Raw genomic sequence first — 22,279 nt, 5'->3', positions numbered from 1 at the left:
GTTCTTCCATTCATCTAGGGTTTCCATCAAGAAGAAGATCATTCCTACCATGAAGATGGCCCTTGAGGGTTGGATGACTACATCAATGAGTGGCTAAACATCTTTTTAGGGCTAGAGTTAGCCTTAAGCATACCTTCTAGACCTTGATGTTTTGTATTTTGAGGGGATTTGTGTTGTAATCTTGTCTTGACATTTGATTTATATAATCTTATTTTTACAATGATTTGTGTTGTTTAATACTTCCAATTGATCATTTCATTCTATTCATATGTCTATGTATGCTAGAATAGATGTTCATGTGTTTATCTCTTGGTGTTGTGATATTGATACATGTCATGTGTGTTGATGTTATGAATCTAGAGATTGTCAAGGCATAGTGCTTAACTAGAATACTCTTGTGATATGTTTGATGATTCATACTCATTTCTTAATGGATTGTGCCTCTACCTTAGTTTAATTAATTTAATTTTCATGCCTCTAGCTTAGTTGTAGTGTGGTTGCCTTATTTTCCTAGATAGGAGGATAATCCATGCTTGTTGTTTGATGTTCCATACTTATGAATGCAAGTAGTATAATTCTCTAACTTGTTAGTGTGTTGGTTATGAGCTTAAAGGAAGGAAAAATGGCTTAGTTTGACATATTGTGTTATTCACTAGGTTGTCTAGACAATGTATACTTAATTAGTCATTTATGCTTGTAGATTCAATCAATTACACCTCTTTGTATTGCAACACATATTTCCCCTCATTCATTACACATTGAGTATCTAGAATGGTGATGTTTAGTGGTGACTTCTAGATCCCAAGACCTCTCTCTCTTGTTCTCTACCCTTTATTTATTTTAATTGCCCTGTATTGAATTTATTTACATTATAGTTTAATTAACCAATCAAACCATCTTTTGATCACTCGACCTACTAATCCGACCTTGTTTCCATTTCAAGCACACAACTAATCCCATGGGACAATCCCTACTCACCCTAGCTATATTAGTAGTTAGAGGTAGTAGTGGCACTTTATAAATTTAAACTTGGCCACACTTTGTATGCAATTTGGGGTGTTACGACATGACCACCACCAAGTTTTGGCGCCGTTGTCGGGGATTTGGCAACGCCGTGTTTTGGAAACAATTAGGAATTAGTACTCTTTTGATCGTGTTCTTGCCTTATTTTATTTTTAGTATTTATTGTGTTTGTTCTTGATTGGCTAGGTGAATTGAGCAAGGAAGAGAAGCAACGGAGAATTGAAAAGCAAGGAGCTAAGCAAAGCATAAAAGGCTAAAATCTAAAAAAATTGCAAGCTAAGCGAAAATTGAAAAATGAATTGAAGTTATTTAAGGACCCTTTGTGAGATCTTCTTAACTTAATCTCTAGTTAAATCGTCAGCCCGCGTGGTGGCAAGTTCTTAAATTCTTAGATAGATCGTGAGCTCGCGTGGAGGCAATTTACTTTTCTTTGCATATTGTTCAAGCATGGGAGTATGGGATCAATGTATGTGGAGGATGTTCGTTGATTGATTTGTTGTGGGGGCGAAGTGATTGCTATTTGATTGATTACTTGTTATTTTTTTTGTTAGTTCATACATGGTCTTAGGTTATTAAATCCTACCCTTGTCCCACTTAATTTCCATCTTGAATCAGTTATTCATAATCCTAGGGGAAGAGGTAGTTCTAATTACTCCATTTCATCAATGGACGAGTAAAATGACGACCATGTGGAGGACCTTGGTCACATAGACCAATAAGGCATCCTCCACCCTAATATGCATCATGACAACATTCAAGTACCATTAGGCATGCCTAGATCATTCATTCCACCACAACAACAAGGCCAAATTCCATTGGGAATTCCTTGGCCAATTTTTGCTCCACAACCTCCTATGGTTCAAGTTAATCACGGTGTTCGTATAGCACCACCGGTTGGGAATCCTTCCATTGCTTTGTGTGATCATTATGTTCCAAATGAATATATTGCACTGACATGCATTCAGTTGCCCCTATTTAGAGCATATCATTATGAGATTAAACCGCAAACCATTTAAATGCTTCCTAACTATCATGGACTTCCAAGTGAAGAACCTTACAAGCATTTGGATGAGTTTCTTGAACTGTGTTCCACCGTGAAATACACGGACATGCCAGAAGAAGTGCTAAGACTCAAAATTTTTCCTTTTATCTGTAATGACCCGGTCATTTTCATTCCTTTCCCTTTTCTCAAATATTCACGGATATTTTTTTTTCCGTTGATCTTTTCCTTTCTGAGTTCAGTTCCTCGTCGCTTAGCGTCGTCTCGAGTGCTCTAGAGTGATTTCTAAGACTCATTTCTTTGGATTGACAACTTCCTTTGAGAACCGAGTTATTTTCACATTTTTCGTTTTTCGACACTATTCACTTTTCGTCCTTTTCCCTATTTCGTCTTTTTCCCTATTTTGTCTTTTCCCCCAGTTGTCACTTTGTTTGCAAAACCACACTTCTTGCATTTAGAGTTCATTTTTGACTTCATGTATCTTCATTCTAAGTGGTTTTCACAAAATGCGTATCTTTACTTTAGTAAGAGAGTACTCTGGTTGCTCCCGGTGTCCATAGAGGCATGAATGCATAGTTCTTTGGAATTATTTTCTTTTCTTGGGGCATTTTTCGTAAATATATTTTGAAGATATTTTATTTCAAAGGTTTTTAAGAAAATATTTTTGGAAGATATTTTCTTTTTGGGGCATTAGTGCAGTTTTCACTTTTTGGAGGGGCCATTGTGCAATTAACAAAAGTTATTGCAAAAATACCTCCTCTGAAGCCTGAATCCTTGTATGGGATTTATTTTCATATTTCATTGAGTCATGCAGTCTTAGAATTTCCTCCTGCCAATTATAGAATCTTTTTAACTAATAGACAATTAGCAGGGCCGCTTAATATAATTTGAAATCTTGGACAAAAAAAACATAAAAGTGGTCTTTTAATATCTAATATATAGTCAATTTAATTAATTTTTCTTGTCACATAATTGATCTTAGAGTTATACAACTTATACTTAATGGAAAAAGAAGAAAAATATGCAAGAAATAAGTTCTCTAATAGTCAGGGTCCAATAATAGATACAAATAAAAATTTTAAAGAGGTTATAATATAAGGAAATTAAAAAAAAAAAAAATTGGGGCCTTTCTATTGGGCAAACTTTAATAATAAGAAGGAAATAACATTTTTAGGTAGGTTATAACATAAACAAATAAAACAAAATTGAAAGTTATAATATAAGCAAATAAAAATTTTAGGGGCCTTGGCTAAAGTCTGATAATATGAAGGAAATAAAAAATTTAGGAAGGATATAATATATATAAAGAAATGAAAAAAAAAATTTTTTTGAGGTCTTCTTATTGACTGAGGACTTGGGCAATTGCCTAAGAGTCCAACTGTCGTGACAAGTAGAGAAGATATGTCAGAATTTGTCAATATGACAAACTTTATAATCGCACCTAGTTAAAGTGATCGACAAATATGCATGCATATGTGGTCCAAGTCTTTCAACGTCAACTCCTAAATTGACATGCCAATAACTATATAGAAAACTTGAATGAAATTGTGAAGAAAAAACAAACACTTTAATGAATTGCTTCAATGAATTATAGTCTTTGCAAGGGGGGAAATCTACATTAAATTAGGGTTTGTATAGGTGGTAACCCACATCTAATGAATATGTATGAAAACTTTCAATTTATCTTAATACATGAGAAATTATAAATATAATCATACCTAATTAAAGACTATGACAAATATGTACGCATTTGAGGTCCAAGTCTTTTAATGTCAACTACTAAATTGACATGCCAACAAATATATAGAAACATAAATGAAATTGCAAAGATAAAACAAAGACTATAATGAATTGCTCCAATGAATTATGGTCTTTACGGGAAAAAAAAAGTTTACAATAAATTAAGGTTTGCATAGGTGGTAACCCACATCTAATGAATATGTATGAAAACTCTCAATTTATCTAAATACACGAGAAATTTTGAATTTTTATGTTTTTCTTAAGTGAGTGAGGGTGCCATACGTAAGTAGGTATTGTAGACTTGAGATGATCGAGCCTCTTTCAAAACTATTTGGGCGAAGAAATTGAACGTAGCAACTTTCTTATTATGTTTTTACTGTTATTTTCATTTATTAAGGTCATTGTTTTTCTATTCATAGATGTGAAAGCTCTACCAAGAAAAGCATTCTATCTTGTTTTTATTTAGAGAATAATGATTCTCTCTTCTAGAACTAGCCTACGTATCCAAAAAAATAACATGAATCACAAATATGAAGGTGTATCACAATTATCTTTAATTAGCAATTCCTTTTTACTAAACATAATATCATATATGTATATACATATATATATATATATATATGTATGTTTATATATATATATAAACACAAACCCCATTGGTGTCTAACAAAAGTTCTAGCTAGTTGTGAAGGAAAAACAATGGGACTTGTTTCTAAAGTTCATCTTCTCCACTTTATCTTCCTTGCATGGTTTCTTTCTACTTCTCATGCTAGCTCAAAAGTAGTGGAGAGATTCACCTACATTGTCCACATGGACAAGTCCTATATGCCCAAGGCCTTTGCTAGCCATCACCATTGGTACACCTCCATTGTTGATTCCACAAACCCTGTAACATCAAATGACCATCAATCCACCCCAAAGCTCATCTATACTTACGATAATGGTTTCCATGGTTTCAGTGGAGTGTTCTCTCAAGATGAGCAAAAAACCCTAAAAAAATCTACAGGTTTTGTCTCAACTTATTCTGGCAAGATTATGACTCTTGACACCATTCACACCTTCGAGTTCCTCTCCCTTAATACTATTATCGGACTATGGCTAACTTCGGATTACTGTAAAGAAGTCATCGTTGGTGTCATTGATACCGCCTTGTGGACAGAAAGCTGGAGCTTCAATGACAATGGAATGACCAAAGTGCCTAAAAAATGGAAGGGGGAGTGCCAAAAAGGTCAATATTTTAATTCCTCGTTATGTAACTCGAAGCTCATTAAAGTTAAATACTTCAATAAGGGTGTCATAGAAGCTAATCCGAACATTACCATTAGTATGAACTCGGCGAGGGACACTGCCGGTCACGGGACACACACTTCCTCCACAACTGCCGGAAACTATGTCGAAGGTCCATCCTACTTTTGCTATGGTTCTAGGACTACAAGAGGGGTCGCGCAACGTGGTAGGGTGGCCATGTATAAGGTCATCTGGTACGAAGGGCGCTACGCCTCAGATATTCTAGTAGGTATGGACCACGCGGTGGCTGATGGCGTGGACGTGATATCGATTTTAATTGGTTTTGATACTATCCCTTCATATGAGGACCCTATTGCCATAGCTTCATTTGCAGCTATAGAAAAGGGGGTTCTTTTGTCTTCTTCAATAAGAAATGATGGCCCTTCTTTTGCTTACTTACATAATGGGATCCTATGGGTCTTGAGTGTAGCTACTGGCTCAATTGATCGTTCTTTTGGCAGGACTGTGACTCTTGGTAATGGGTTAACTATTACTAGATGGACCATGTTCCCTACAAGGGCCTTGGTTAATAACCTCCCACTCATTTATAATAAGAATTTGTCACATTGCAATTCAACTACTTTATTGTTTGAAGCTCCTTATGGCATCCTCATATGTGATGACACTCTTTCTCTCTTCACCCAATCGACGCATCTAACTATGTCAACCGTGGCTTCAGCCATCTTTATCTCCAATAATCTACTATTTGCCAGGCGGGAACGTTTTAGTTATCCTGAAGTTGTGATTGGCTCGAAAGATGCAGAGGAAGTGATCAACTATGCCAAAAGGGCTAAGAAGACTACGGCAACCATGAAGTTCCAAGAAACCATTTTGGGGACAAAGCCTGCACCTATTGTTGCTCCCTACACTTTAAGTGGTCCTGCACCATGCTATCCAAGAATCCTAAAGCCAGATTTAATGGCACCTGGGTCACGAGTCTTAGCTGCTTGGCCTCCCAATCAATATGCAGCCACTATTGGTTTCAATAAAGTTTTGGTTAGTGATTACTTATTTCTCTTTGGACCATCAATGGCATGTCCTCATGCTTTTGGCGTGGTTGCGCTCCTAAAAGAAACGCATCCAGAATGGAGTCAGGCTGCTATAAGGTCCGCCATGATGACTGATGTGTGTTTTATTTATTAATAATAAAATATCACTCGCAATAGAATGAATTCTTATAGGATAGGGCTATATTGAAGGTGTCGAACCTCAAGGACTGTGGTGGTTTATCAAGTTTTCAATTAATACTATTTTAATTTAGAAAGAGGATTTGATTTGTTTTATTGTGCTGCAATTCAATAACATAAAAGAAAATAAACAGGATAAAAGGATTGAGATCAAGAGAAAAAATACTTAGGGATTGACTTCACCACGAACCTCATACTATGGTCAACTGCTCAACCTTGGGATTTCAATAATTGTGTATCATATAGATTTAAACTCAACAACATTCGTTTAATTCAAATTTAAAAAAAGATGTTACATGAATTTCAATTAACTATAACATATCTTCGGTTGGCACGACTTATCTACCTATCTACTTCTAACTAATTTTGCAGTATAACTCGTCTTCCCTAGGCATAGACTATGAAAACATTTATTCATAAAAAATGTTTGAACACCCATTGCATGATCTCCATTCTTATGTTTGGTAGACCTCCACCAAATACTGTCCAATAAGAATGGGTTGAATATAATTTAAGAATAATTAAATCTAAGACAAGGTAATTAATCATGCAAAAATAATGTAATTATTAAAAACCAATTGAATTAAGTCAATTGCCCACAATTATGCAATCAAAATACATAATATATTAAATTCCCAAAGTACAGAACAATCAAACAATAGTATTCGGATTCAGTCTACATCAATGCCCTAAGAGACAAATTAGTTACTCATGATGACACAAGGTATCATCTGTGCTGTTATGGTCTTCATCGTTATAGATCGCCAAAACTTATTTTGGATCTTTTTCTTCAAAACCCTAAAAGCCACTGTGAGAGAGAGATTTATGGATGGATGGGTACTCCCCTTAATGTGTCTTCTCCTCTTCTTTTATAGTGGACAACAAGTCCTAATCCCCTTTGGATTGGTTTTTTAGTTTTTGGTAAAAATTGGGCCCATAAGGAAACAAAGAGGGATGATTTTAGGTAATTTTCGTATGTATTTTTAACGTCCAGGATGCCAGAGCTCGAGCTTAACTTGTCAACAACTTATTTTAACATTGTAATGTGATTTTGACACATTTAGAGTGCGAATCTTGAGATGATTATTAGAAACAAAAACATCGGGCTTCGATTCTTCTTTCCAAAGCCACTGAGTTTGCTTAATTTGGAGTTTTGAGTCAAAAGTTATGCCCAAATTACTGAAGTAAGGGTTAGAGTTTTTAGCAATGCTAGAGCCCTGAGTGGTTGTGCTCGAGCTTTCTGAGTTGGGCTCGAGCTTTGAAGCTTGTGCTCGAGCTTTCTGAGTTGGGCTCGAGCTTTGAAGCTTGGGCTTGAGCTCTGGAAGTAAAATTTGTCTGAAACGTCTTTTTATTGATGGTGCTCGATCCCAACGTGTTGGCCTCTAGCTCTCGGGCTGTGGGCTTGAGCTCTAGGTGTTAGTGCTCAGTCCCCGAGTCTTTGCATGAGGTCCTAAGTGCTTGGATCAACTTTTCAATTCCAAGGCATCATGTGCTCAAGCTCTTAGGCAAAGGCTCGAGCACCCTGTGATTGGGCTCGAGCTTTGGAGTTTAACCCTCGAGTTTTCTTGCCTTGGAGGTATTTCTTATTTTTATCTGTTGTGCTCGAGCCATAGAACCGAGGCTCGAGCTTTTAAACTTGAACTCTTCCAAAATTTACCATTTTGATTCCCAACTTGCTTCGGATGACTAGCAACGACACGGTAAACTTCATTATCATTCTTTTCATCATAAAAGCTTGGTTTTAACTGCTTCTTTGGGAAAACACCTAAAAATATGATATAAACATAAATTAGTGATAAATGTATTACTTTAGGTCTTAACATACGTATATTAAGGGACTCAAATATGTAATATTCAGCGCTCATCAAACCCCCAAACTTACATATTGCTAGTTGATGAACACTGAATATTGTATATTCAAACCTTAAATATACGTATGTTAAGGCCTAAAGTGATACTTCTATCCATTGTTAGACTAATTTATGTTTAATGTGTGTTTATAGGTACTTTCCCAAAGAAATGGTTAAAATTGGAATTTTATGATTAAAAGATTGATATCAAAGCTTATAGAGTCGTTGCCGGTCATCCGGAGCAAGCCGAGAGCTTAAATGGTGAAGTTTGGAAGAATTCAGGAACTAAAGCTCGAGCCCAAGTCTTGAGGCTCGAGTCCTACAAGAAAAAAGAAGAAAAATCAACAAGGCATTAAAGCTCGAGCCTTATACCACCAGAGCTCAATCCCTACTCAAGTGGTGCTCGAGCTAAACCTCAGGGTGCTCGAGCCTTGATCCTTAAGCTCGAGCACAAGTCGTCAAAATTTGAAGAGTTGATTTAATGGAAAACCAAGCTCCAAAGGACTCGTGCTATACCTCAAGGAACGAGAACCATCACCCAAAGCTCGAGCCTTGAGTACCTAAAGCTCGAGCCTGGTACCTAGTGCTCGAGCCTATGAAGCTTGGATCGAGCAATGTTAAAAGAGATAAATCCCAGAAATATTCTAAGTGTTGAAGGAAAAAATGCTTCGGAAAATAGTTAAAGAAATTTGGCTAAGTGTCCAAGTGAAGAACGAGCACCATTCCTTATAGCTCGAGCACCATTCAGTGAAGCTCGAGCCCTGTTCCCAAAGCTCGAGCTCTGCTTCCTAAAGATCGAGCTTTCCAAGACATATCAGATTTAGGTTACGGAATTATTTTTTTTACAAGTCGTATCTCATTCCAGATGGGCGAGATGACCTAAAAGCCTACCAAACCTTTATTTTCTTCTATAAAAGATGGCATAGGACTTGCTAGAAGGAGGTCCCTTTTTCTCATATTATTCAGAGAAGGAGGTCCCTTTTTCTCATACTATTCAGAAGGTTGATACTATGGTGGTGGCTTTTAGGGTTTCCATAACCTTAGAAAGTGAAGATCCTGAGAAGATGATAAGTGCTCAAATGTAACGCATTTTAGCACCTAAGTTAGGGTATTTTAATCCATTTATTTATCTTACTTTCATGTCTTAGATACTTATTTGTGTTATTGCCTATTTCAGGTTGATAAAGTTCAAATAGGCTAACAAAAGCCATTTAGCTTGATTTTGGAGTTAAGGAGCAAAGCTGGAAAGAAGCCAAGAAAATGCACCAGAGGAACTTCGATCGATCAAAGGGAATCCTGATCGATCAAAGTTGGCTACAATCGATCGAAATGAGGCAGTGCTAGCTCAGCCAAGTGGATAAGGCCAAAGAAGATATTTTTAAGCCACGTCACCTTCGATCGATCGGAGATAAGTGTTCAATCGATTGAACATCATTGATTATTCGAAGTGCTTATTGGCAGTGAGCTGTCTAATTCCCGAGCGCGCCGATTTCTATCTAACTTGCATAGCTGCGAATTTCCTTCAATCATTGGCTATATTTCTGACTTGGTGCCTACTCAAAGAGGAATGTAATGAAATAATTGAACAACAATTCATTTTTATCTTGTAATTTTTATAGAGTAGATATTTTTCTTCTCTAGAACTAGGGTTTTGGGAAGAAAGCAAGGATGAAAATGATGATGCTAACCTCCAAGCTAGCCTTTGAGGGTTCCATGACCACTACAATGAGTGGCTAAATCATTCACTTGGGGCTAGAGATAGCCCCTAGGCTTGCTTCCTAAACCTAGCTGTTGTATATTTTTAGGGATTTTAGTTGTAATAAATGTTTTGACCTTGAATAAAAATGGATCTTGTAATTTCTACTTGATTTGTATAGATTAATGTTTTCAATTGACTATTTGGTTCTATCCATATGTCTATGTATGCTAGAATGAATTGTCATATGTTTTCCTCTAGATTTAATGAAATTGATGCATGTCTATGTGTATTGATGTTGTTAATCTAGTGATAGACAAAGCATGGTGCTTAATTGAGTACTCTTATGATTTATTTGATGGTTCACACTTGTTTCTTGATGGATTGTGCCACACCCTTAATTTAATTGGCTTAATTTTCATGTCTCTAGCATAGATGTAATGTAATTACTTTAATTTCTTAGATAGGTGGATAATCCATTCTTATTTCTTGATGTTCCATACTTATGAGTGCAATGAGTACATTTCTCTAGATTATTGTGTGTGGTCTAATTGTGGTTTAATTGAATGGGTTATGGTCTCATTTGATGAGTTGTGCTATTCACTAGATTGACTAGACAATCCATGCTTATTTCCCATCCATGCTTAGTTTTAAATTAGACACACACACACACACATTTTATAACACAAATGTCCCTATTAATTTACAATTGGTAGTATTTGGTGAAGTGAAGCTTAGCGGTAAACTCTAAGCCCTAAGACCTCTATCTCATTTATTTCCCTCTAAATTCTAGATTGATAATTGCATTATTTTTAATTAAACTTTAGTTTATCAAATTCAATATATCATTTGATTATTCAACCTACTAATCCAATAATTGATTCCAAAGCACGACTCATTTCCCTTGGGATGATCCCTACTCACTCTTGTTATATTTTAGTTAGTAGTGGTAGTGGCATTTTATAAATTCAAACTTGGCCATTTTATCATACACTTTTGCAAGCTTTGGTCTCACGACACACCAAGTTTTAGCACCGTTGCCGGGGATAGGCAACACCATACTTTGTAAACAATTAAGGAATTAGTACTCTTTGATTGTGTCTTTATTTTATTTTATTTTGGTTACTTATTGTGTTTGTTCTTAATTGGATAGGTGAATTGAGTCAAGAGAAGTAAAACAAAAGGAGTCTAAATCAAAGAAGCAAGCAAGCCAAGCAAAAGCATAAAAAGCTCAAAAATAAATTTTTTTTTTTTTTGGCAAAGCAAAGCAAGGCAAAGAAAAATTTGAAAAACAATTTGAAGTTGCTTAAGGACCCTTTGTGAGCTTCTTTTTATCTCTATCTCTAATTAAATCGTGAACCCATGTGGAGGCAAGTTTTTATTTTTCTTAGAGAGATTGTGAGCCAGCATGGTGGCAATTTACTTTTCTTGCATATTGTTAAAAGCATGGGAATATGGGAACATCGTATGTGGTGGTTTGTTGATTGATTTGTTGCGAAGGAGAAGTGCTTATTTTTGTTGATTTTGTTGTTGTGTTGCTTGAAATTTTTGTGTGGTCCTAGCCAACCCTTCATCATATACACATCAATGGAAAATCTAGAAGGTCATTTTGGTTGTTTAAACCCAAATTTAATGGAACATCCTCCTTTTAACCAACTTCCTCTCGGAGTTCATGCTCCAATTCCTCCAATAATCCTTTGTGATCATTATAATCTCCATGAATACTATGCACTGACTTGTATCATGCTTCCTAATTTTGGGGCCGTTCAATATGAAATTAATCCTGACACTATTCAAATGTGTCCGCTTTTCTATGGCTTAGATGGTGAGGAACAATATAAATATCTTGATGAATTTTTTGAAATATGCTCTACTGTGAAGTACATGAATGTTCCGGAAGAAGTCCTTAGGTTACTTCTCTTCCCTTTCACTCTTAAAAATAAGGCAAAACATTGGTTCAACAACTTGGGGGCAAATTTAATAACTTCTTGGCTACAAATGCAAAATGAATTTTTGAAAAAACTTTACCCCGTGAGCTTGACCAATTCAATAAGAACCACCATTAGAGAATTTTCTCATGGGGAGTGATGAGCACTGAAAAGTGCGTATTTAAACCCCTTAAGCTTAGGCATTCTAGTACCCTTATCTATCTTACTTTACCGTCTTAGATTGATTTCGTGTTATTTCCATTTTCAGGCACTTATCCCGAAAATAAGCTAACTCAGCCAAATAAGAGCAGAAATGAAGCAATTCTGAGATGAATCAAAGAAATGAGCCAAGTGGAAGCAAAAGGAAGAAAAAGGTGGAATTCAACATCTTCGATCGATCTCAGATCAAGGTTCGATCGATCCAATATGATCGATCTCAGCACTTCAAAATGGATCAGAGCCATGATGACATTTTCAGAGATCTCAAAAGTTCGATCGATCCAACATCATTCTTCGATTGATCGAACTACCTTGTCCTTATCGAAATGATTGATCTTATCTAGTTGTACCACCCTACCAGCCACTTTTGTCTTTTTCCCAAAAATATCTTCGAAATATCTCAGATTTGTTTTTATCCAAAAAGCGCTGCCATTAAGGATCGATCCAACTTCAGTTCGATAGATCTTAGCCATATTCGATCGATCCAAGTCCAAGGTTCGATCGACCGAACTTCCTCCAGTGCGAAAAAGTTAAATTTCCAGCTCATTGAAAGCTGTCCTTATCCAATCATTGGGGAATATTTTGTGCACGACCCCAGCTCATTTTTGTATGTCACTTGACCTGCCTATATATAGAATATGATACACTTTTTGAGGAGGAGATGCTAGGAGACACTTAGATTGATTTATCACAATAGAGGCTATTCTTAGGGAGGAAGAAAGGAGGAGAAGGTTAGAAATACAAGCTTGGGAGCTCTTCATCAACCAAGGAGGAGATTTCTTCCATGGAGTTTGCCCTTGAGGGTTGGAGAAGTACTACCATAAGTGGCTAGACATCCTCTTGGGGCTAGAGTTAGCCCCATGCATACTTTCTACATCTTGATTTTGTGTATTATTGAGGGATTAGTGTTGTAATACATGCTTTGGCACTTTTATATATATAGATCTTGTTTATTCAATAATTTATGTAGTTTAATGCTTCCAATTGATCATTTTATTCTATCCATATGTCTATGTATGTTAGAATAGATGTTCATGTGTTTGTCTCTATTTCTTGTGTTATTAATGCATGTCTATGTGTATTAATGCCATAGATCTAGAGATTATCAAAACATTGTACTTAATGGAATGCTCTTGTAATTTTCTTAATGGTTCATGCTCATTTCTTGATGGATTATACCTCTCCCTTAGCTTAATTAGTCTAATTTCATGTCATTAGCTTAATTGTAGTGTAGTGGTAAAATAGTTGTTAGATGGGAGAACAATCCATGGTTGTTGTTTGATGTTCCATACTTTTGAATGCTAGTAGCATATGTCTCTAACCTTGTGATATATTTGGCTTGTGAGCTTAATGAAAGTATTAATGACTTGCTAGATATATTGTGTTTTTCATATGCTATTTAGACAATATATACTTAATTGTTAGATATATTGTACTTTTCACATGTTGCTTAGACAATATATGCTTAATTGGTCATCCTTGCTAGTTGAATCAACCAAACACACACACACATCAATATTGCAACACACATTTCCCTCATTGGTCACTTGTTAAGGGTGTAGAAAAGTATTATTTGGTGGTGACCTCTAAACCCCAAGATCTCTCTCTCTTACTTACTCTTTATTGCATTGAATTATTTAGTTTAATTTTCTCTCTAGTTTAATCAACCAACCAACTATTTGTTTGATCACTCGACCTACTAACCTTAATAGTTATTCCACAACTAAATTCGACTCCAATCCCTTGGAACGATCCCTACTCACCCTAACTATATTTTTAGTGAAGGTAGTAGTGGCTTTTATAAATGTAAAACTTGGCCCTCGCCTTAATGCACACTTTCTAGGCTTGTGGTGTAGCGACGACAAATCTACACCACCAAGTTTTTGGCGCCGTTACCAGGGATTCGGTAACATCGTATTTGTGGAATCAATTAGGAATTAATACTCTTTTGATCGTGTCTTTACTTTGTTTTTATTTTTCTTTTGATTACTTATTGTGTTTGTTAATCTTTGATAAGGAGCATTGAGCTAGGAAGCAAGCAAAAGAGCATTCAAGCAAAGAAGCTAAGCAAGCAAGGAAAAATGCTAAAAAAATTTTAAAAATTGCTAAGCTAAGCTATAAATTTGGAGTTGAAGTGCTAAAGGACCTTTGTGAGACTTTCTTTACTCAATCCCTTAGTTAAATCGTCAGCTCACGTGGAGGCTTATTTTTAAATTCTTAGATAAATCGTGAGCCCGCATAGAGGCATTCTTAATTGTTCTTTGCATCATTGTTGAAGCATAGGAGTATGGGTTAAGTGTTTATGGGGGAAGATTCATTGAATTGTTGTGAAGTCGAATTGTTTGTTCATTCATTGTGTTTGTGTGTTTTTACATTGTGCATGCATGGTCGTAGATCACTAAGACCAACTCTTGTCCCTCTTGATTTGCATCTTGAATCCGTAGTTAGAAATCCTAGGGGAAGAGGAAGTTCTAGTTCTACCCAATCCATTACATCAATGGAAGGCCATAATGAAGAGCATGTAGAGGACCTTGGTTACATAGACGAACAAGGTATCCTCCATCCAAATGTGCATCATGAGAACATTCAAGCACCATTAGACATACCTAGGCCATTCATTCACCAACCACAACAACAACAAGGCCAAGTTCCATTTGGAATGCCAAGGTCAATGTATGCTCCACAACCTCCCATCATTCAAGGAAATCAAAATCAAGGTGCCCATGTTGCACCTCAAATTATTAATCCTCCACTTACTTTAAGAGATCACTATGTGCCTAATGAATACAATGCATCCACATGTATTCAATTGCCACCATTTAGAGCACATCACTATGAAATTAAGCCACAAACCATTCAAATGCTTCCTAACTATCATGGACTTCCAAGTGAATAACCTTACAAGCATTTGGATGAGTTTCTAGAAGTATGTTTCACCGTAAAATATACGGACATGCCAGAAGAGGTCTTAAGACCCAAACTTTTTCCATTCACCTTAAAAGACAAGGCAAAGTATTGGTTTAACAATCTTAGGCCTTTTTCAACCACTTCCTGGGCAGAAATGCAATAAGAGTTCTTAAAGAAGTATTATCCGGTTTCTAAGACCAATGCCATGAGAACCTCAATTCAGGAATTTTCACATGGAGATGGAGAAACGTTTCATGAGGCATGGGAATGCTTTAATGAATTGCTTAGGAAGTGTCCACATCATGACATGCCCAAATGGAAATTAGTTCAATATTTCTTTGAGAGCATATCAGACAATTACAAAGGTATGGTTGATGCTTCCATGGGTGGCTCATACATTGATAGGCATGAGGATGACATATGGCATCTTTATGAGAGCATGAGTGAAAATTCTTTACAAAGAACATCATCATCCAAGAATGGTAGAAATTCACAAGGTAGGAAGAGTGTTGGCTTACATTAAGTCGACCATTCAAATGAAATAGCCACCGAAATGAAGTCTTTATCTCAAAGGTTTGATCAATTTTTGATTAACCAAAACTCAGCGAACCAAGTATCTTCCTTCCCTAACCATTCTCATCGTGCATCAAATGAAATATGTATGACTTACTCTAGTGTTCTTCATTCTACTTCTCGTTGTCTTCATTGATAAGTGCATAATGAACCTAATGAACAAGTCAATGCAGCCTTTGTGAACCAAGGGAACAATCCTAATGGTACTCATTATAATTCAAGTTGGAGAAATCATCCGAATTTCTCTTGGAAAAACCAAGGAGATGGCTCAAACCCTTCCCAAGGCAGTTTTCAAGGGAAGTACATTCCACCTCCACTTCAAAACCAAGGATCCCAAGGTTATAGACCTTATCAATCACAAGGGAATCAATTTGCTAACTCTCATTTTCCTAACCAATCTTATTCCCAAGGAAATGCTAAAAGTCCTGCCTTTGAAGAAAAAGTTTTGAATGCTTTGGGCACTCTTGAGGCAAACACACAATTGCTTCATTCCCACTCTCAATTTATTGCGAAGCTATAAACCCAAGTAGGGCAAATAACAAGCACTCTTAATGCAAGAGTGAAGGGAAAGATGCCTATGAATGCCCCACCAAAGCAACAATGTGTTGTGGAAACCCATTCCTCATCGGAAGGGCACACCATTGAGCATGTTAATGCGGTGACTACCTTACGGAGTGGTAGGATTGTGGACAATCAAGTCGAAAAGTTTAATGAAGAGAGTGAACCGGTGCAACCTCAAGTTGTCACCCGTCCCGTTTCACATTCCATTCCTCCTTCATTGCATATACATGATCTTGTGAATGAGAAAGCTTCAAAATGTGATTTGAAGAATGATTTTGAAAATGATTTGAAAAAAGATTTGCCAAAAAATGAATTTGAAAAGGTTTTATTGAAAAATGATTTGAAACAAAGTGATTTGAAAAATTCTTGTGTTGAAGAGTTTTCTAAAGAAAATGCTGAAAAAGTGTTTGAGCCCAAAGCTCCATTTTCAGATGCCTTAAAAGAATCCATTTCAAAAGACAAGTAAAAGGCAAAAACCAATGAAATCATGAAAATGTTTAGGCAAGTGAAAGTCAATCTTCCACTTTTGGATGCAATCAAGCAAATTCCGGCTTATGCCAAATTCTTAAAAGACTTGTGCACCCAAAAGTGGAAGAACAAGAGCCAAGCACCAAGAAAAGTGGTTTTAACCGAGCAAGTGAGCTCAATTTTGCAACATAACACTTTACCAAAGTTTAAGGACCCCAGTTCACCTATTACTTCATGCATTATTGGTGATCGTATCATTAATCAGGCACTTTTTGACTTAGGAGCAAGTGTTAATCTTCTTCCATACTCGGTTTATGTCAAATTGGGCCTAGGTGAATTGAAATTGACGTTGGTAGTTTTACAACTTGCCGACCAATCCATTAAGAAGCCTAGGGGTATAATTGAGGACGTTTTGATAAAGATTGACAAATTTTTCTTCCCTGTTGATTTCGTTGTCATTGACACGGAACCGGTCCCCAATCCTAAAAGCCAAATTCCCGTTATCCTTGGCCGTCCTTTTTTGGCAACTGCTAATGCCAACATCAATTGTAGGATGGGGATAATGAAGATCTCATTTGGCCACCTGAAGGTGAAGCTGAATATCTTCAATCCCACACCCAACTCATTTGACAAATATGAAGGAGAGGTTAATGTTGTAGATAAATGTTATGATCTTCAATGTCAAGGAAGTGAGATTTTGTGTAAGACCAAAACTTCAAAGGGATCATCTTTAACCTTGCATTCTCAAAGTCTTGTTTCAAATTCTTGCCTTGAAAGGGCATGGAAGCCTAAAGATTGTGATTGCATTGACAAGGGATCAAAAGTTTCTTTGAGCTTAATCCAACAAGTTCTTTAAAGAACCATTTATTGGGTGGAGTTTAAAGTATCTATCACCCCAACAAGGAGGGGATGCATTACAAGATCTTTGATCCGGTCTAAAAGAGCCCAATGTCTTGCTAGAGACGTTAAAGACTAGCACGACATTTCGTAGGGTGTCAAAACCCTATTCCTCCCCCATTTCTATCTTAAATTTCATTTCTTGCGAAGTCTAGATACTTATTTTTGGTTCATAAGCATTGCTAGGAATTGTGATTAGGATTGCATGAACTTTTATGTTGTGATTGAGCATTTTGCATAAGTTCGTTCGATCGATCTCAAATGAGAGTTCGATCGATCGAACTTCCACCTGCATCCAAATCACCTCTCTGTCCCATCGTTCGAACTTATTCTTAGATCGATCAGAAGACCTTATATCGATCCAACTTTAAAGTTTGATTGATCTTGAGTTCCAACACTTAACCAAATTTTTGAACCAAAAACCTGCATATTTTTTATCTCTGTCTGATCGATCGAACATTTTGTTCAGATCGATCTCAGTTCTTTATCTCACCATCTTTGACTTTGTTTGACTTTTTAATTTTAAAAATCCAAAAATATTTTTATTTTATTTTCTGTTTCAAAAATCCCAAAAAGATTTTATTTTATTTTTATTTTTATTTTTTTTTTAAAAAAAAGGATTTTACTTTATTTATTTCAAAAATCCAAAAAGATTTTATTTTTTTTAATTTTATTTTTACTCTTATTTTTCAAAAAAATATTTTCTATTTTTTAATTTTAATTTTAATTTTTTAATTTTAGTTTTTAATTTTTCAAAAATTACAAAAATTCCAAAAATACTTTGAAGAGAGATCATCACAGTTCGATCGATCTGAAATCTCAGTTCGATCGATCGAACTGAACGGGAAAAGTTTTTAAAAAATAGAACCTAAGGGTCTCAAGATCGATTCATTAGATCGATCCAACCCTCCAAACCCTTGTCCCTCATTCCCGTCACCACTGTGCACCCATCTTCATCATCTTCTCCGGCGAATCTCCGGCGAGATCCGATGAGCGTTGACTTCTCTCTTCTCTCGCATTCCATCACCCCCTTCGCATCTCATCCACTTCTCTTGTATTTTAGGTGAGATCCGAGATCCATTTTGTGATTTAAGCTTCTATTTTATGTATTCGTACTTTACATGCTAGATCCATGATATTTTGATGATAAAATCCACCATTGATGAAGCTTGAAACATTGTGTATATATGTGTATATATGTGTTTGTATATATTTGTATATATTTGAGTTTTGATTTGTTTTGTGGGAGTATGAGCTTTGTAAAGTGAGTAGAATTGAGGAATTGTTGTGTTGATGGGCCCACGACACTGTTCATGAAGTCCCCGTGCCATCCACGTCACAGATCTGTGACCTTTCAATTTTTATCTTCGCATAGTTTAATTGATTGAACTTCTATCTTAGATCGATCTTGAGAGATCAATCGAACTCATCTTTTTCAGTTTCTCAGATCGATCGAAGTTTTGAGATCGATCTCACATTTTTTGTGATCGATCGAACTTCACATATTTCATACACACATTCCATGTATCTTATCTTGTGTCCATGCTATCTCATTCATACCCAATGCCTGTGATATTCCACATTGGATGCATTTCATACTCATATTGCATTGCATGTTCACCTCCTGTCACTTGTATAGATTCATGTCATATATGTTTTGTCTATCTTATTTGACATGCATGTTTCTACTTTGTGCTTTCAATTCTTTATTCTGGCACTGACTCCCCTTGCAAGTTTTAAATTATTTTTCAGGCCATGACTAAATGCAAGACTGTTGCCAAGAGGCAACACGGGCCTTAGAGACGTATCAGGCCTAGGATAGAGGAGCCAGCAGAGCCCTCTCATATACAGGAGGAGCCATTAGAGCCTACTCCACCTCAGTCACCTTCTCATAAGGCTGAGGCTGATCATATTTCATCTATTTCTGAGGCTAAGCCTGCGTTTATACCATCTCCATCTCCATCATAGGCTGAGGCTGAGCATTCACCATTACCATCTCTACCACACCAGCCAGCTCGAGAGCGTGACAAGCCCACGCCTAGATATGCACATATGAAAATGGACCATGAGTCAGTTTTTGACACAAATTTCTTCTCCAGATCGGTGCTGACCCGATCAGCTTATGATGATATTATCCAGAGGGGCCTTGCAGCTATTCTTGCCCCAATTACTGCTTTATTTTCTTTCTAATAATGAGAATATTTTGCTTGCTGACTATATTGTGCAGCTTATGATAGCTCATTACAAGAAAAACTTGCGCAAGTATTCTTCTCTATTTCCAATGATCATCATGGAAATCCTTAAAAAGAAGAAGAATGTGCAGATTCCTCCAAAGGCTTACCATAAGCCTATCATGATTGAATTGGATTCTTGTACTTTGAACAAGTCAAAGACTGCTCGGGAGAATACTAGGAAAGCCAGGAAAACTGTTGATGAGGGGTCGTCATAGGTTTCAGAGATTACTCAGCTATTTCCTCCAAAAGGAACTTTCACGAGAGCATATGCCAACGTCATATATTCTCATCTACTTCAACATCAGAATTCGTTGTTTGATAGGATGATGGTTGAGATCCAAGATCTCAAACTACAGATGACTCAGCTGAGAGGATAGCTATCAGTGGTTCCGGATGAGGATGTATACAGGCCTGCACCTCCAGAACCATCTCTACGAGCTGAAAATGAGGAAGGGGATGAGTATACAGATGAGGATGAGGAGGTTGACGATGAGGAGGAGAGTGGTGGAGGCTAAAGATGATATTTATTTTCTCTGAGTGGTTGAGGAGACATGATGTTGCTTTTAATATTATTTTTTCATGCATCATGACATCATGTTTTGTTTGATTGTTGATCACCTTGTCATTATTTTTGGATATTCTTGGAATATGCTTTCAATGACTTCAATATGCTTTATTTAGAATATGTTTTTTCTGTTCTCTTGTTTATCTATTGTGCTTTGTCAATTTGTTACAAAAAGGGGGAGATAACACAGTAAGGTATTAAGGGGGAGAGACAGATAGATATTTTTTTTTGGATATATACTTAAGGGGGAGTTTTTATAAATTTTTATTTATTAAACTTCACTGATAGTTGTTGCTTGATAGTGTATAGGAATCAGGTCAAGCCTTATATCCTAGAAGAATGGTGGTCATATTTCATGTTTTTGCTTTTAATAATGAATGTAATTTACTTTTCTTGTCATGCCCCGGAAATCCTAACAAAATCCTCAATTTATACAAATCCAAATACATCAAAATACACCCAGGATCATAAAAAGAAAATGCCCTCTTTTATACAAAGTCAATTTCCTCAAATATACACAAAATTCTTCAAAATAAATAAATAAAATCATGCAACGCCGACTCTTCAACCTAAGCCCGAATCTAGCAATCCTCGTTCATCTTCAATGCCTGAAGACAAAAGTCCCAATAGGAAAAACCATAACAAGAATTTTATGGAGGTTTAACAAAACAGCTTCACAAAACATACATATTCATGTGAGTATATAGAGGAAATAAATATGCATTTAATCAAAACATTTAATAAAACCATTTGAAGCAAAACCACTCTATGCCATTCAAGGTATAGAGAACCCTACACTGAAACATAAATTATCTCCTCACTGGATCATCAAATCACCAAACTCCTGGCCTTCTCTACAACTCTTAGCCCTCTATCTGTTTCTCAAACTCTCGGCTCACTCTCTGCATTCTCTCATTTTTTCTCCTCTCTTTCTCTTGAATACCATTAAGTGCACACAATCACTCAAATATATAGACAATTTTGCACCGACACAATATATCTCACCGTACAAAAAAAAATCTTATTCCTTACTTTTTTATCTTTTCAATACTTTTTTCTTCATATACACCCCATCAAAACCCATGTGAAGCGCACACTTTTGGACAAACAAAAATCAAAAAGGATGTCAGACGATATCATCACTTTATGGCCCAAAATATCTGCCGGTCCCGCCACCATCTCTATCTTTAGTTTTCCTCCAATACAACTAATTCAATCCACACCATAAAACAAAGCCATGTGACTAAAACTAAAGCCCAAAGAATTCAAGCCAAACAATCTTTCTCTTTTTTCTCTCTAACCTCGGCTCCCTTCTCTTCTTATCACCATAAGATACAATATATATATATATATATATATATATATATATATATGCAACAAAAACCAATTCACACCTCTCTTTAAATGGGACCCGCCAAATCATTTACCTTTTTATTTCTTTCACATTTCCACAAAACAAAGGGGGAGATTGTCACGAAATTACCAAAGGGGGAGATTGTGAGATATTATTTTATTTTTGGCAATTATCATAGATAAAACAAGTCCAAGTCGAGTTGTAATTCACTTTACTAGTTGTGTAAGTTATCAAGTTCGACAGAGACTACAGAACTGAGAAGTTGTTCAAAGTTACCATGCTTGAAGATTTTTGAAGAAAAATGTAAGAACAACACTTTAGGAAGGATTATTATACTATTTCCATTTTGTTCGGAACAAGTTTTTACATTCTGTCTATCTTGAACTAGTTCAAGAATAATCGAACAAGTTCAACTTCACCAGAGTGGAAATTTTATATTCTGTTCATCTTGAACCGGTTCAAGATTTATGGAACAGGTTCAAAAAGTCATGTTCACTATACAACTTCAGTTTCCTTATCTTGGATTGTTTCCCAATTGGTCTAGAATTGTACCAAATCCTATGCACGAATTTTTCCTTATTTTTAGAGGGATTAGGTCATTCTATACTCTATATAAACTATGTCATATACATTGGTTTATTCATGGCTTTTGCATTATCAGATTGTTATTCTCAAAAAGCCTTAGGAAGATTTTTGTCTCAGAAATTCTTAGAGAATTTTCTGTGTGTCTTTCTAGAACATTTACACATAAACACTTGAGTTTAGAGTTGTGTTGTTCAAATCTTGATCA

The 22,279-nt window shown here is 36.1% G+C and overlaps 1 protein-coding gene and 1 pseudogene across 1 annotated transcript; one reads left to right on the top strand and one right to left on the bottom strand.

The window, feature by feature from the left end:
• Positions 1-4,462: 4,462 nt before the first annotated feature.
• Positions 4,463-19,785, top strand: LOC132277568 (subtilisin-like protease SBT3). Its single transcript, XM_059779414.1, has 2 exons — positions 4,463-6,175; positions 19,564-19,785. The coding sequence occupies exons 1-2, from the start codon at positions 4,463-4,465 to the stop codon at positions 19,783-19,785; spliced, it is 1,935 nt and encodes a 644-aa protein (XP_059635397.1).
• Positions 15,048-15,146, bottom strand: LOC132280481 (small nucleolar RNA R71; annotated as a pseudogene).
• Positions 19,786-22,279: the final 2,494 nt, after the last annotated feature.

This window comes from Cornus florida, unplaced genomic scaffold (genome assembly GCF_030987335.1).
Source record: "Cornus florida cultivar Cherokee Brave unplaced genomic scaffold, ASM3098733v1 CherokeeBrave_3.0.0_Hap2_Chr10, whole genome shotgun sequence".
NCBI lineage: Eukaryota > Viridiplantae > Streptophyta > Magnoliopsida > Cornales > Cornaceae > Cornus > Cornus florida.
This window is presented reverse-complemented; position numbering and strand designations above follow the sequence as displayed.

What these genes read in the sequence shown, in the direction of transcription:
- LOC132277568 (XM_059779414.1), top strand. Translation starts at nt 4,463, where the DNA reads ATGGGACTTGTTTCTAAAGTTCATCTTCTCCACTTTATCTTCCTTGCA. An exon ending in GGTCCGCCATGATGACTGAT is followed by an intron (nt 6,176 to 19,563) that starts GTGTGTTTTATT and finishes TATATTGTGCAG; the next exon opens with CTTATGATAGCTCATTACAA.